The 17,143-nt window shown below is 40.8% G+C and overlaps 1 protein-coding gene across 15 annotated transcripts in view; it reads right to left on the bottom strand.

Moving 5' to 3' along the window:
- The window catches only part of LTBP1 (latent transforming growth factor beta binding protein 1), a 456,484-nt gene that overhangs the window by 120,497 nt on the left and 318,844 nt on the right, over positions 1 to 17,143 (bottom strand). For all 15 annotated transcript variants that reach the window (XM_024998486.2, XM_024998488.2, XM_024998487.2 and 12 more), the window contains 4 exons: positions 15,563 to 15,688; positions 13,773 to 13,898; positions 13,251 to 13,373; positions 9,058 to 9,177 (listed from right to left, as the gene is read on the bottom strand). In XM_024998486.2, coding sequence (XP_024854254.1) covers positions 9,058 to 9,177; positions 13,251 to 13,373; positions 13,773 to 13,898; positions 15,563 to 15,688 — 495 coding nt within the window. The remainder of the gene's footprint in view (positions 1 to 9,057; positions 9,178 to 13,250; positions 13,374 to 13,772; positions 13,899 to 15,562; positions 15,689 to 17,143) is intronic.

Genomic DNA, 17,143 nt, shown 5'->3' with positions numbered 1-17,143 from the left:
TCCTTGAGGTTGGTCAGAACTGGGTCCAGGGCAAGAGTTTACCTGCATTGCTTCATTTACTTTCAATGAGTAAAGAAAAGATTTACTTCAAAGATTGACAAGGTGAACCAGTCATTTTTCTGAGACCATTCAGCCTCATTTAATTCCTTAATGACCAAGAGACTTCCATGAGTGAGCACCATTTGATACGGAATGAAAAGTCTTATTCCATCGCCACAACTACATGAAAATACAGGATTACTCCCAAGGCAAACATTACTTCAATCATCCCTCAGCTATTCTTCACACATCATCTTTATACTAAAGATGATGGGAGAATACATTTGACAGAAAAGCAAGCATGGTAAAAATGAAAGACAGACTCTGGTTAGGCCAGGACAATCACATCCTCCCCTCACTTGCACTCGAGGTATATAGTAAGTCCTTAGGATCTCACCCTCTGTCAGTTCTGACCAAATTTAAAAATGTGCAGTAACAGAGCTGTCAATGAAAATATATTGTCTGTTCCTCAAAGATTCATCACTACTTTTTGGGAACTGGAAAACCAATGCCAATGGTGTGTGCATGCCAGATGAAAATCAATCCACTAATCTCAGCACATCACTGGCTTCCTATCTCAGCTTTACAAAAGATCATTTTGTTTTCTAGCAAAACTCATCTGGGCTACCTTGGACAAGTCTGCCATCTCAGACTCTCGAGCCAAAACTATTGCTGCCTGCAAGGGATGGTTCCAGTTCACATGGATCTTTCCTATGGACTTTAATTTTCCTTACTATCTCAAAATCGTATTGCGCTGTCCTGTGATTTTCCTGGGTGTACATGAGAGGTATATGAGCTACTACATAAGACAAAACAATATTAGCTTTGATGCTAAAAGATGAGGGATCATGTCCTAGCTCTGCCATTTATTACCTATGATGGGGAGCTATCCCATTAACCTATTTGAGAATCAATTTCTGTACCACAGGTAACTGTAAACTATTAACATATACAGTTATTACAATATACATAAATTATAACATATACAGAAATTATTACAATAACTAGGATTCCCACACAGGCATATTTCCCACCTTCAAAAGTAGTTTTGGGGGGTTTCTGTTGAGATATAACTGACATTAAAACAATATGTAAGTTAAGCACCAAGGATATAATGGGCAACATAGAGAAATACAGCCATTATTTCATAAAACCTTTAAATGGAGGATAATCTTTAAAAATACCAAATCATTATGTTGTCATATGAAACTAATATAATACTGTGAATCAACTATGAAGTGAAGTCAAAGTAAAGTGAAAGTCACTCAGTCATGCCCAACTCTTTGGGACCCTATGGACTATAGAGTCTGTGGAATTCTCCAGGCCAGAATACTGAAGTGGGTAGCCTTTCCCTTCTTCCAGGGGATCTCCCCAACCCAGGGATAGAACCCAGGTCTCCTGTATTGCAGGCAGATTCTTTACCAGCTGAGCCACAAGGGAAGCAGTGAATTAGCCATACTTCAATAAAAGACAATACTGTGCAAGCTTAAGGGATGCTTTGACATCCTATCTCAAAATTATTAACATTTATTGGAGTATTACTAACACTTCTATCATGTCACACAATTATCATTTCTTTCCTGATGAAGACAATTAAGTTCAAGTCTCTTAGCAACTTTGAGATTTCCAATTCAGTACTGTTGATTATAATCACTAAGCTGTGCATTTCATTTCCAGGGCTTACCTACTAGTTGCAAGTCTGTACCCTTTAATAACATCTCCCCAACTCCTCTACCCTCACATCCTTATGACGACCATCCTACCTTGTTATGGTTTGCTTCTTTACAACTTCACATCTTTTCTGGCATCTAACAGATCTTGTAGACAGTGTGTGCTCTGTGGTCAGTCATGTCCCAGCTCTTTGTGACCCTATGGACTGTAGCCTGCTAGGCTCCTCTATCCATGGGATTTTCCAGGCAAGGGGAGTGGGCTGCCATTTCCTTCTCTGGGGATCTTCCTGACCCAGGAATCAAACCCACATCACATGCATTGGCAGGCAGGCTCCTTATCACTGAGCCACTTGGGAAGCCCATATGAAGGCAGGTGCTCTACTAAACTATTTATTGACTGATTAGAAGATTCCTTTAGCACTTAATGATTCAGGGATAAGACTGATCCTTGCACATTATCTACAAAAGGTAGACCTTGAGCTCAGTTGCCATCTGATATAAGAACAAATGTAGGACTAAAGTCTTCAATTTCACTTAAGTCTATGAATATTCATATATTCCATAAAGGTTAACAGTGACTCCTAAAATCTGAAAAGAAATCCTAGGGTGAAAAGAACTCCTAGAACAAGGAGCTCTCCATATCTATCCTGCAAGTTTTCTGTACCTGGTTTTAGTTAAGATTGCAGCTAGCCAGTTGTCAAGTGATTTGAATGATATGAAGTTCTTCAAATGCTGAAGATCTACTACATTTACAAAACTCAAATGGGAGTCATAAACTCATCATCAACTTAATTATGGCCAACAAAGAAGGATTGCTTTGATTAAAATCTCAGAAATTTGTGTTCCCGAGTCACACATATTTTGTCACAAACTCAACACAAAGCAAGGTAATAAACTCAAAAACAGCTAGCTGACATATCTACCAGGTGATAGATATTGTATTTTGTGAAGGTGAGCAAAGAAAATGAAGCCAAAGAAAGATGTTAGTACTGCAAAAGTGGAAACATTTGTTAGGAATGATCAATCTTCCTGCAGAGAAATCTTGTGATTCTCAAGAAGTATATTTCAGCAAAACAAAAATGTTCAGAAGTTGAAAGAAAACTAAGATGAATTAAATGTATAAGAGAAAGCTTCTATGACAGAGAGTTAAAAACTCTGTGAGATGAGCTTAAAGAAAGCCAAAGAAAAGACAATTATCCACAGAACTCTGACATATAATTTACTTTAACAGATATCAGTTATTATTCCATTCCCTTTCTTTCAGGACAATGGAAATAAAACAGAGGTAACAGGATTGGGGAAGAAGAATGATAACGTTTTTGTGTTAGTCGTTCAGTCGTGTCCAGTTCTTTGTGACCCCACAGAGTGTAGCCCGCCAGGCTCCTCTGTCCATGGAATTCTCCAGGTAAGAATACAGCTGGAGTGGACAGCCATTCCCTTGTCCAAGGGATCTTCCCAACCCAAGGACTGAACCCAGGTCTCCCACAATGCAGGCAGATTCTTTACTATCTGAGGCACCAGGGAAGCCCAATACTACATTTAATTCTGATAATAAACCCTATGAAGAAAGTACTTCGATTTCCATTTTACAGATATTAAAACTAAGCTTCAGAAAGGTCATATAACCCAAATCTGCTCAAATTCAGGGAAACGTGATCGATATATCAGAGTTACTGAATATACCTTTAAACAATTAAATGTTAGAGAAATTTCCTTTGGGAGATGGCTGTAGTCAGGTTTGAATCAGGCCAGTTTAACTTTCCTGAGACAAGCGAAACATGTAAATTGAGGACTTGACACATTGGCTTCTTTCAAGAAAGATTCTGATTGAAAGCAGCCAGAGAGAACTGGCCAGAACTCAAGGTGATGAAATAATTCTAAGAGGTGGAGATCGCATGGGCAATAGCTCCAGGCTGAATGTGAGGTCCAATGAATACAGTGCTCAATGATGAAAGTGGCTCTCAAGAGAGCACCGAAATCCACAACTTGAAAGAAGCAGCTTCATTAACAGAGGAGCCAACAAAGGTTGCCAAGAAAGCACTGAGGGACAGATATAATAAACTATTGAGAATGAAGGATCATGTGCCCTGAACTAAACATAGCAGGTGTGGCCTGGGGGTTCATGCTAGGGAAAAGGATGAACCCTCAGGCAACACTTGCTAACATTTTACCTGTTTCTGCACCAAACTCCTGCTCTAATTCATAAATTAAGGAGCAGCACCAAATAGTAAGATACAGTATACATGGCATGAATACAAAAAGGCCATTAACGGTTTCAGTAAGTTCACCATTTAGTTAGGAGAAAGTGTCACTGGCTTTAAATCTCTGTAGAATAGAAGGGTCAAAATGGTCATTCTTAATTCTTAATGAAACTGTTTAACAGAAAAAAGAGCCAAATGGACATCAAGATCGATGAGTTTTAAATATATATATAAAGCATAATGCCAAAGAAAGTATTACTCTGTACAACAATGTCTAGGTTTAATTATAATAACTTAAAAATATGCTGAGAGAGGAGAGTGGTAGAAAAAACGGTTACTAAGATCTACAGAACAGCCCTGCAAGGTAGAGACTGTCATCTCTCCAGATGAAAACTAACAAATGCCCTGTGTAGGACTTTTCTCCAAACACTGAGATTTAGGAATGCTTTTTTTAGTCTTTCATGTTCTCATACATTAAAAATTGAAGGAAAAAGTCTCATCAATGTACCCTAAGGTGTCTGTACTAAAAGGATAGAGGAAGCCTCAAACTAGTCACATTTAACGGTTAGACACAAGAAGAGTTGAACAGCAAGGAACACTTGGTGAATCATTTATCATTTGATGCTTTCCCTGACCTCCATAGAAGCTCTAACACTCTCTAATCCCTTAGGCTGCTTTTTTCCTTAATGGGATTCATCACCCTGACATACCCTATACTCTACTTTTTGCCTTGTGAGCTCTAGAGTCTAAGTGCAATGAAGGGAAGAAATTCATTTTGTCCACTATCAATCCCCAGGGTCTAAAACAAAATACCTGACTCATAGTAGGAATACAGTTTTCAATGATGAAAGTGGCAAAGAGAGAAATAAATATAGGTCAGGTTGTGCTATGGATGAGCTCAACTCAAAGACAAACTTAGGTAGGACTATGCCCTCTGAAAAGTTTAGAGTAGCAGAATTACAAAGATGAGAAATAAAATGAATAAAGCAACAAAGCCAAAAAGATATGATGGGGTATTCATGAGCATTGTCAGAGCGCTGTGGAAAAATCCAATCCATTCATTGGCTCAATCTGAACAGAAAGGTATTCTGCAGTATCTGCTTTCCATCACATTCAACTTTCACACTTGAAAGCTTGACTGCCATAAAATATTAAGATGGAAAAATCCATTTTGGTACAATCTGCAAAAGCTCACAGGAGAAATTTACAAAAACTGCAAGTTCAAAATGAGCAATGGATGGCACTGCAATTACATCACAGACAAGAAGCTTGATCAATAGATGATACAGAACCTAAAACTCTACCCAAAGCAGAAGGAAAAAAGGACATGGCCTATTTGTAATGGGAAATGTGTGACTTTAGTTAGCAATGCAAAACTGCTTGGCCAAGTGGCCAAGTGTGTAACTTGGGGTGAGTAACAGGGTGACCTAATAGCTTTGCTTATGATTCTGCTAATCTGGTTGGCAAAGTGAAATTGCTGCTAAATGAGGTGCTTTGTTTCTGTCACTCAACTGCAGCAGCACGGTCATGATCAGATTGATTGCACACATCTAGGTGTAAGAACTCATATACTTTTATTCCCCAACCTGGATCCACGCAGGATGTTGTGGAGAGCAATCACTTGCCAATTTGGTCAGTCATGTTCCATTAGTAAATCCATGAATCAGGGCTGCGTTTATGCCATGGTTGTGAATTTTAGTTAGTTAAGGTAAAGTTCAGGCTCTACTTTTGGATTATAATATGCATTGGTATGTGAAAATGAGTATAAGAATGGAACTTTGATAGGCAACTGTGAAATTTATGCCAAACGGGAAAATTAAAACCACACGCACTTTCTGACCAGCACTGATTATATAAACAAAAGCTTATCAAATAGGCAACTAATAAACAAACAAAAACAACTTCTTCCCAAAGATCAACACCTCACAGCTCTACTGATAGAGACCCTTGGGAATGGGCATAAGATTCAAGGCAGAGGGCCTCCTGCACCTGGTTCAGGGGCTCAGCTCATGCTGTCTCGTGAGGAGTTCAAAGTGTTGAAACTACCAGTACTTCTGCCAAATCTACCTATCCCATCTCCTCTAACACACCACATATCTCCTCAGAGATGTATGAATAAAGACCAACATTTTTAATAGGACCAAGAGGGTCTGGCATGGTCTTTCCCCTCATGGTCTTCCCCCTGCAGCAAATCTTCCCTTGTACTCTGTCTTACAACCACACTAGCTCTTCAGCCTCTGGAACATGATCTGCTTCCGCCTTTCATGAGCCCCTTGCACACACCAAATGTCCAAAACAATCTTCCTTCCATCCCCTTCCCCAGACAAAGCCCTGGTTAAACCTCAAGAATTTTCCTTGAGGCAACTCATTGTATCATGTGCTCTTGTAATATCAAAGAACCCTCTTTCCTAACACATGTCTCTTTTGCACAATGAAAGAAACTATAAGCAAGGTGGAAAGACAACCCTCAGAATGGGAGAAAATAATAGCAAATGAAACAACTAACAGAGAATTAGTCTCCAAAACATACAGTCACACAGCTCAATATCAGTAAAACAAACAACCCAGTCAAACAGTGGGCAAAAGACCTAAATGGACATTTCTCCAAAGAAAACATACAGATGGCTAATAAACACATGAAAAGATGCTCAACATCACTCACTATTAGAGAAATGCAAATCAAAACCACAATGAGGTATCATCTCACACCGGTCGGAATGGCCATCATCAGAAAGTCTACAAACAATAAATGCTGGAGAGGGTGTGGAGAAAAGGGAACCCTTTTACACTGTTGGGGATGCAAACTAGTACAGCCACTATGGAGCACAGTGTGGAGACTCCTTGAAAAACTGGAAATACAACTGCCATATGACCCAGCAATCTCACTGCTGGCATACACTCCGAGGAAACCAGAACTGAAAGAGACACATGTATCCCATGTTCATTGCAGCACTATTTACAAAGCTAGGACACGGAAGCAACCTAGATGTCCATCAGCAGATGAAGGGATAAGGAAGTTGTGATACATACACACAATGGAATATTACTCAGCTATAAAAAGGAATCTTGCCTGGAGAAACCCTATGGAGAGAGGAGCCTGGTGGGCTACAGTCCATGTGGTCACAAAGAGCTGGACACAACTGAATGACCAAGCACATAAAAAGGAATGCATTTGAGTCAGTTCTAATGAGGTGGATGAACCTGGAGCCTATTACACAGAGTAGAATAAGTAAGAAAGAGAAGACAAATACTGTATATTAACTCATATATGTGGAATTTAGAAAGATGGTACTGACAATCCTACATGCAAGGCAGCAAAGGAGACACAAACATAAAGAACAGACTTTTGCACTCAGTGGGAGAAGGAGGGGGTGGAATGATTTGAGAGAATAGCACTGAAACATATACTTTATCATATGTCAAACAGATGACCAGTGCAAGTTCGACGCATGAAGCAGGGCACCCAAAGCTGCTGCTCTGGGACAACATAAAGGGACAGCATGAGGAGGGAGGCAGGAGGGGGATTCAGGATGTGGAGGGGGACACACGTATACCTCTGGCTGATTCATGTTGATGTATGGCAAAAACCATCACAATATTGTAAAGCAATTATCCTCCAGTTAAAACAAATAAATTAAGATAAAAATAATTAAAAACAAACAAAAGAAGAAGGTACTTTGGTTGGTCCCTCAGTGTATCCCAGCACTGAGTACCACTCTGTATGTAAGTAAAGTGAAAGTCACTCAGTCATGTCCAACTCTTTGCAACCCCATGGACTGTAAAGTCAATGGAATTCTCCAGGCCAGAACACTGGAGTGGGTAGCCTTTCCCTTTTCCAGGGAATCTTTTCAACCCAGGGATCGAACCCAGGTCTCCCACACTGCAGGCAGATTCTTTACCAGCTAAGCCACAAGGGAAGCCTAAGATTACTGGAGTGGGTAAACTATCCCTTCTCCAGGGGATCTTCCCGACCCAGGAATCAAACTGGGGTCTCCTGCATTGCAGGCAGATTCTTTACCAACTGAGCTATCAGGGGAAGCCCACCACTCCGTGTATAGACAGTGAATTATACAGTATTTAAGAAGAAAAGAAAGAAGAGAGGAAGGATGGAAAAATTTAACTCACACTGTCAGATTGTGGCATGGGGTGGGAAAGAGTTCAACTTTTGTGAAAAAGATCACACGGTAAACAGAAACACAAAGGAAAACCATTAGGGGGGAAAGCTGACTCGATCACAGAAAATCAGGAGCAAAGCAGAGTTGTTATCTTCCTCAGTGCCTTGAGGAGGAGGTACTCAGTATTCATTAAATACTTGAGTGAATGAATAATGAACAAATATAAGGGGTTGCTGTTGTTCAGTCACGTCCGACTCTTTACCACCCCATGGACTGCAGCATACCAGGCTCCTCTATCCTCCACCATATCCTGGAGTTCGCTCAGATTCGTGTCATCAAGTCAGTGATGCCAGCCAACCATCTCATCCTCTGTCGTCCCCTTCTCCTCCTGCCTTCAATCCTTCCCAGCATCAGGGTCTTTTCAAATGAGTCAGCTCTTCGTATCAGGTGGCCAAAGTATTGGAGCTTCAGCTTCACCGTCAATTCTTCCAATGAATATTCAGGGTTGATTTCCTTTAGGATGGACTGGTTTGACCTCCTTGCAGTCCAAGGGACTCTCAAGAGTCTTATCCAGTACCACAGTTCAAAAACATCAATAGGCAATCAGTCCAGATTCCTTTTTATATTTGCTGCTTCTGCTGCAAGTTTATGTATATTTCTTGATTCTATAGGTCTGTGGTAGCTCCGTCTCATACCTTCTCTTTTTAAGCATTTTGCTCTCCACCTCTCTCCTCTTTGTGGCACTTATTATCAATATTTTATTTGGTTTTGAGTATTAATCACATCAGGAATAACAATTTGTTTCAATCAGAATTATGTTTCATGTAAAATCTTCATGTCCACTCCATTTCTTATTTTCTTCATGGTTAAAAGTTACTCAGAACTTTTCTCTGAATGACATGAGTTTGTTACATTCCTCTGTTTCTCTCACCTTTTTCCATTTTGAGAGACAGCTCACTTGGCATTATGCCACTCTATCAGAAAACCAGCCAGACAGAAGACACACAACTATAAGTGCCCTCCAGTACTTACCAAGACACTGCCCGTTCCAGCCTCGAAACCCTTCCGTGCAGGGAACACACTGGTAAGATCCGGGAGAATTCACACACTGCTCATCTGGACAAGTACTTGGAGTCAAACATTCATCAACATCTGAAAAAATAAAAAAGCTAGGTCACAGACATTTTATCAGAGCACTACAGCACGAACTGACTTGTGATAAAGGGGAGAACGATTGGTGGGGAAAACAATAACTGGAAAAGTAAAGCCCTAGGTATGCACTTAAACACTCAGTGGAATGCATGGCCAGGTATAACTTGATTGAAATATTTACATATGTTTCAAGGAAGAACTTGGCCCCAATTCTCCAACTGGCAGGCCCAGATCTCTCCACTCTGTGAGTTGGCAGTTCTCTAGGACCACTTTTTGGACATCAACATCTTTTAAGTAATAGTCTGGTTTGCCAGAAAGAAATACAAGAAATGAACACAACAGTGAGGAAGCCATTTATCCACCTGGCTAGAGGTTCTCTCTGCAGACCATGGGGTACTCTAGGGAAACCCTTGCTTTGGCTTCACGGTCCCCAAAACATCCGAGGTTTGAATAATTTAAAACTTTTCCCGTGATAGGAATTGCTTGGAGGTCAAAAAAGAACATTAGGAGAGAATGAACTCATCAAATACTTCCAAGATTTTCCAGAAACTATGGTGAATAATCATAGGGTAATATATTCTGGTTTAAAATACACCTTGCTTTTCACATTCACAGCTAACTAAGTTATTAATCATTGTTCTTTTCAATGTGAGGAGAAAAAAAAGTCACCTTAAATATGGACAGAACTGTGGCAGAGATACAATAGCTTCAGACTTTCTAAAGAATGGTCAAACAATTGGAGATGTGGATACAGAAAAAAGATTTGTAGACACAGTTAGGGAAGGAGAGGATGGGATGAACTGAGAAAGCAGCATTGACATACATACACTAAAATGTGTAAAAGTGGTGGCTAGAAGGAAGCTGCCATATAACTCAGGGAGCCCAACCTTGCGTCCTTCTGACAACCTAGAGGGTTGGGATGGGGGCAGGAGATGGGAGGGAGGCTCAAGAGGAAGGGGATATATATACATACACACACACACAGTTCTGATCGATTTGAGTTGTACAGCAGAAACCAACTCAACATTACAAAGCAATTAACCTCCAATTTAAGAAAAAAAAGAATGGTAAAACAATAAAATGGGGGGAAAGGTGACAGAGGTAACTTTCAACCATTTAATGAAATGAAAAGGTAACTTTTCAACCATTTAAAATGAGCACTGACACCTGCATACCAACCCCAACTGAAACAGGTATTTTCCAAGTGAGTGGATTCAGTGTCTAAGCGTCATGATATAAGATGTATATAGGACCTCTGCTGCTGCTGCTGCTGCTAAGTCACTTCAGTCATGTCTGACTCTGTGTGACCCCAGAGACTGCAGCCCACCAGGCTTCCCTGTCCCTGGGATTCTCCAGGCAAGAACACTGGAGTGGGTTGCCATTTCCTTCTCCAGTGCATGAAAGTGAAGTCACTCAGTTGTGTCCGACTCCTAGCGACCCCATGGACTGCAGCCTACCAGGCTCCTCCATCCATGGGATTTGCCTCTAATCATACTTAAAATTTAAACAAGATTTTTCAGGAAAAAAAGTGAAAGAAATATATAATGAATACACTGAACATGCACGGGTATTTGATGTCATCATGTTGGCAAATTCTCAAAAATCACCTCCCATTATGTATCATTAGAGATGTATGAAAAGATGCTTAAAGTAAAAGATGTTATTAATAGAATAAGCACCAGGTCAGTGTTGCAATTTTTTTTTCCTATCAGCAAAAAATCCTTGCCAATAGACAATGACACACAGTGGTTTTTTTTTTGTTAGGTCAGATGTTCTGGGACTTCTTGTTCTACAAAAAGATGATGCTTGCCAGTTGAATTTTCCAAACAGCATTACATTCTTCTCTGGATGGGATTTAAAAAAAAAAAAAAAATGGAACCACAACTGCTAAGTCAGAGAAGGTCATTGAGATAGGCTGGTCTGATAAATAAGGTACAATGCTGAGCAACATAAGACAGTAACATCCCTGGATTTCCTGCTGCTCTCACCTGTTTGCTTGTTCCCTCATCTATAAATGAGGGACTACCTGCCTGGTAATACCTTCAGAGAATAAAGTAAGGGTGCATGAGATAATGTCTGTAAGCTACAGTAGACTCCTTGGAGACTGGCGCTGTTTGAAAGCAACTTTGTCAGTGACAGCTGAGAAAATCTTCAGTGAGCCAGAAGCCCAGGGACCTTTGGTTCTGATCCATGGTGAAATTAGGAAACAGCCACGTTATTTGGCTCCTTCATTTCAAGCTTTTTCATGGGGATAGAATTATATAATTATTAACTCAGGGGATGCTGGTGAGATTTCTGTTAAATAATTTCCATGCACTGAATATTACTGAAGAGTCTCCTTCTTTCTATTTACTTACTTATCTTCAACTTTCTTTTCTACTCCTTTCTACTGTGCATCCTTAACCTGTAGTAATTCCTTAAATGTTTTATCTTCCCATCCTGAGTCTGTGTGTAGAACCTGAGGATCTATATTTGATCTTTTGGGGAAGCACAGTTTTGCATATAAGTGCTTGCCATATAAACCCAAGCCCCATTTTCTTCTAAAAAAAAACTCCCACAATTATAGATATTCTGAAAATACCTATGCAAAAACCAAAGGAGTCAGGGAAAGGGGGAGTTCAGGGAAACTAGTGCTTCTTGAGAGCTAACAAGGTGACAGGCACCATATGACATACGGCAACACCCATGTACCTGCACGAGCCGGAACGTTAACTGCATGGTTCCCATTTCACAGATGAAGAACTAAGTTTTGAAGGGCCTACATAACTGGCCCCAAGCTAGACAGTTACTGAGTATGGGGATCATGAGCTGAAAAGCCATCGTCTCCATTCTACCCATCCTCAAGCGGCCTCCAGAGCAGAGGGACAGTCCCCCGTAAAAGAAGAGCGGGGACACTTCACACCTGCACTTTCCCAAGGCCCTCAGCCATCAGGGGAAGAGTTCATATCTCTGTTATGATGGGAGCTGATGCGGTAACATAAAATGCTCCCCACTTCTCTCCAGATAACTCAGGGGCTGAGGCAAGAGGCCAGCAAGCGAGGCAGGTGCAGGCTGCCAAAAAACTGTCTAATGAGCTCTCCCTCCAGGCCTGGTCATTAGAACTGTGAAAAAAACCCAACATATTGGAGCCAAGAAACAGCAGAGAGCAGCCTTCCCCAACCAGCCTATCCCTCCCGAGCTCTGGAGGCCCAGCCATGTCTGAAAACAGGCTAAATGTCAGGTAGCCAGGCAGCGAACATGTGGAACCAGCACCAACCCCACACCCAGGCTCCTCAGAACATGTCCAAAGGCCCCTGCTCCTTTGTCTTGTTCACGTTTCCATGAAGACTGAAACAGAGGTTCAGTGCATTTCTTCACAAAAATAATTATTCAAAGTGTACCACGGTGCTTTCAAAAAGAACCCATGTGACTTGGGACACATACACAAACAGAAATATTCAACGGTTAATCATCTTAACTTTGAAATGTTCAAAACTCTTCAAGACATTTTTGCAATGAGAGCAAATCCATTGCTGGGGTCAGCATTAAAGACATTTTATCTGACACAGCTGGAGTCTGACCTGTAGTTGGTCAGACATTTTTTAGAGATCTGCAAGCAAGTCCCGGAACACAGGCGAAAGTAAGAAGCTGAGACAAACGAATGGACCAAGATGAAAAGCTTGAAAACAAAAAGTTCACACAGGTGACACCTGGACTATGTCCCCAGGTGAATGATGCAGACAGACACTGTGATTAAATCTGGGTTTGTACTAAGATCCTCTGCAGTTCACTGTTACAAAGTGATGTCACTCCACCTACCAGGGAAGGCAGATACTGAAATGAGTAATAGAGAGAGGAAGAAGACAGGAAAAGACCCAGACAGAGTCACTGAAGGGAGGCAAAGAGGCTCTGATTCTGGGAGGTAGCCAGAGCCTGGGCGAGCTGGTGTCCTGCATGGATTGGCAGTGGAGGAAAACCCGTACCAGGCCAGATGCCTACAAGCCTCAAGTTCTGGAACTAGCCCTGCATGTCATGGACATGTGTGCTCCACACTGCGAAGGGCTGTGGTCTCCCCTTCCTCTCAGCAGACTCACCCTCGCACTGGCCTCCTGGGGTCATGTGGTACCCGCTATCGCAGTATTCACATCGGAAGGCCCCCATGGTATTGACACAGTGCCCTTCCCCACAGACGTCCGGCCTCAGACACTCATCGACATCTAAGCAAAGCAGAAAACATTGTCGAGTGTTATTTCCCAAAACCTAATTTCAAACCTCTCCCATCTTCCAGGTTAGTTAAAATTTAAGAATGAAGCAAGTGATTCCTACTATCTATTATCTCTTTGATTTGTTCCAAAAAATTGAGTGGCTTGGATTTACTCGAGTCCAAAAAAAATATTTAACACCACTGGTCTTTGTAGACATTTGATATTCTTCATTCAAAAGTGTTGGGGGAAGATATTTCATTTTTTAATCTTCCAGAATCTAGCAGATTACTGTGTTGTAACGGGTTTAATAATAAATTCTGGGTTGTCTGAATGGGCCCTGGACTGATGGAATTGGGGGAGCTAGAAACCCACATGAGGGAATTTATGCATCAGAAAGAACACTGTCATTACCTATGCAGTTAGTACCCTCCTCACTGGCCATGAATCCTGCTGGGCAAATACACAAGAAACTTCCCTCAGTGTTTTCACAGCGTCCCTGGGAGCAAAGGTGTTGATCCTGAGCGCATTCATCAATATCTGTTAACAAAAAGATATACAAAAGGATTAGCGTAGCATGAAATTCTCAGACTCTCTGTTCATGAAATACTAGCGTTCTGTCTCCTCTGTCCGACCTTATAAGTGAGGAAAACAGTAAAAGGAATACAGCCAGTTTCCCTGAATACTTGAAGGTCTGCTATTGCAAAGAGGGAGTACACGTATGGCGTACTGCTTTGAAAGTTCAAGCTACAGCTATGATATTGGTGTTTCAAAAGAAAGATTTCAGGTCAACACAAAAAGACGTGCCTGATAACTGGAGTCACGTAAGTGCTGGAATTCACTGTGCAAATCCCAGGCCAGCTCAGCAGAGGCAGTGAGCAGTGTCATGATAGGTGCTCTCTTTCACAGTGCACACAGGTAAAGCGAGACTGAATCATCTCGACTGACTGCCCTTTTCAACTTTACGCTTGTGATTCTAAATATAGTAAATCTCATGTATGCAAATTCACGAGAAACAGTCATACTATAGAGCAAGTGGATGTCCCCCTCACACCTCAGTCCACATATATATGCAAAACCAAACAGCAGAAGTCATATTTGCGTAAGGGAATTCAGCATAAAGTGGGTTTAATTAGGTATATCCCTTTGCGGCTCCATATTTGCCTTATAACTCTTATTGAACTTCCTTTTTCTAAAAAAGATATTAAACTTAGTGTTAACACATTAAAATGACTTAACACATTTACACCCCTTTGTGAGATACATTTTTCCCCAAAGAAGCATATATGAGCTCCCTACGTTATAAATCCATTAACAGTCTCTTGTCAGCATATACTGATTTTCAATATAGAAATTTCAACAAAGGTAGCTAGAGTCAAAGCTATGGTTTTTCCAGTAGTCATGTATCGATGAGAGAGTTGGACCATAAAGAAAACTGAGCACCGAAGAACTGATGCTTTTGATCTGTAGTGTTGAAAAAGACTCTTGAGAGTTCCTTTAACTGCAAGGAGATCCAACCAGTCCATCCTAAAGGAAATCAGCCCTGAATATCATTGGAAGGACTGATGCTGAGGCTGAAGCTCCAATTCTTCGGCCATCTGATGCGAAGAACTGACCCATTAGAAAAGACCCTGATGCTGGGAAAGATTGAAGGCAGGAAGAAAAGGGGACGACAGAGGATGAGACGGTTGCATGGTATCACCAATTCAACTGACATGAGTTTGAGCAAGCTCCAGGAGCTGGTAATGCACAGGGAAACCTGGCATGCTGCAATCCATGGGGTCACAAAGAATCAGACATGAATGAGTGACTGAACTTAACTGAATAGAAATTCCTTTTAAAAATCAAATTTTATAAACTTATATAAACATATTTTATTGCAGGATATATTAATATTAATTTTTGCTAAACATGTTTATAGATAGCTATTTCTAGAGCTCTTAATTATTGTCTATATTCTTTACCTGAAAAACTTTGGGAGATTATCCCACCTTGATGTAACTGTATTACTCTTGGCAAAGCAGGCAGCATTGAACCAAGAGGTAAGAGCCTTCTAAGAGTTAAGCAAGCCTCTTTTTTGAGTACCTTTAGCTCAGGGAGAAAATTTTTTTTTAATTAAACAGTATTTTCCCCATGATTAAAATGTTCTTAATGTGCAAACATTTGATATTTAATAATCTCATCAACCAAAAGTATCTTCTTACCAACACATTTCCTCTGTTGCTCATTGAACTTGTAGCCATCGTAGCATATACAGGTATACCTCACTGGCAGGTTAATGCAGTGTCCTGCTCCACAGATGTCAGGGTTCACAGTACATTCATTGATTTCTTTAAAAATAAGAAAATGTGGGACAAAACAGATATAAACAAAGATTTCATTGCACCTTGCAAACGATTACTTTGTTTTTCCTGAATACCTTATTGCCAGTTATGCATTCAGAAAACAAAATTTTACACTCTAAAATCAAGTGTAAACTCATCTGATTACATTATAATTGATCAGTTAGTCACAGCCAAAGCCATCAAAAATTCTTAAAGAGACAACTTCTAAGATGAACTTGAGTAGGTGGAAATTTAGAAAGAGGCCATCCTGGACCTTATCATCAATTCTGAACTTTCAAGATAGCCCATCAATGAGTTTCTACAGTCTCCAGTTCATTTTGGATGATGGACTGAATCACATGATTCCTTCTGATAAGAAATAGATGGCAACTGTCTACTATTTGTTAGCAGGCCAAATTCAAGTTCCAAAAAACATACTCAACCTCCTCCCAAATTTCTCATTAATTCTCCAGAAAGATTTACCACTTCTAATCAAAGCAGAACTTCTGGATGCAACTTAGTCTTAATTTGCCAATTTCAACAGGAGCATATTTTATTTATACTAGTAGAATATAGAATCTTATTCCAAATCTTTTCTGCTCAGTTCCTCCCTTCCTTTCCTCCTGATTCCTGCATGAGACTGGCTGCTTCTGTGAAGTCCTTGCTCCACTCACAGACACAGGCCGTGTCAAGGCAAGGGGAGGGGAGTTGCCAACGGGTAAAGGCCATCACAACATGCTTTATTACCAAAATGACCTGAAAACTCAAAGGTGACTTTCTGAGATGAATTACTCCAAGATAGTCTGTTGAATTTCAATGATCTTTGTAAGGATGTATAACAGTATAGTAGGGAGTGGGCAGTACAGCTGGTGGTCAGAGCTCAGGCTTGAGACGAGAGTACAGATACCAACCTTGCTGCCCCTTTTTGCTCTGTAACAGAGCACAAATTACTTAAACAATCCAAGCCTCACTTTTCTCTATGTATAAATGAGAATGACCAGAGCACCAGCTTCAGAGTGTGAGGTTCAAAAGAGATAACCTAAATAATGCATGTAGCTCAATGCCTGGCACAGTATATGTGCTCAGTAAAAATTAGCCATTATTACTGATTACTGTAGTTGCCCCTATTGAAGTTATTTAAGAATACATAACAGGGTCTTTCCTAGTGGCCCAGTAGTTAAGAATCCACGCTGCAATGCAGGGGACATGAGTTCATTCCCTGGTCCAGGAAGACTCCATTCACCACAGGGCAACTAAGCCCACACACCACCACTACTGAGCCTTAGATCTAGAGCCCATGAGCTGCACCTACTGAAGCACATGTTCCCTAAGACCTGAGCTCTGCAACGAGAGAAGCCACTGCCATGAGAAGCCTGAACAGCACAACTAGAGAATAGCCCCTGCGTGACGTAACTAGAGAAAGCCCATGCACAGCAATAAAGATCCAGCACGGTAATAAAT

This window comes from Bos taurus, chromosome 11, assembly GCF_002263795.3.
Source record: "Bos taurus isolate L1 Dominette 01449 registration number 42190680 breed Hereford chromosome 11, ARS-UCD2.0, whole genome shotgun sequence".
NCBI lineage: Eukaryota > Metazoa > Chordata > Mammalia > Artiodactyla > Bovidae > Bos > Bos taurus.
Note: the sequence above shows the minus strand (reverse complement) of the source record. Positions and strands in the feature narration are given on the sequence as shown.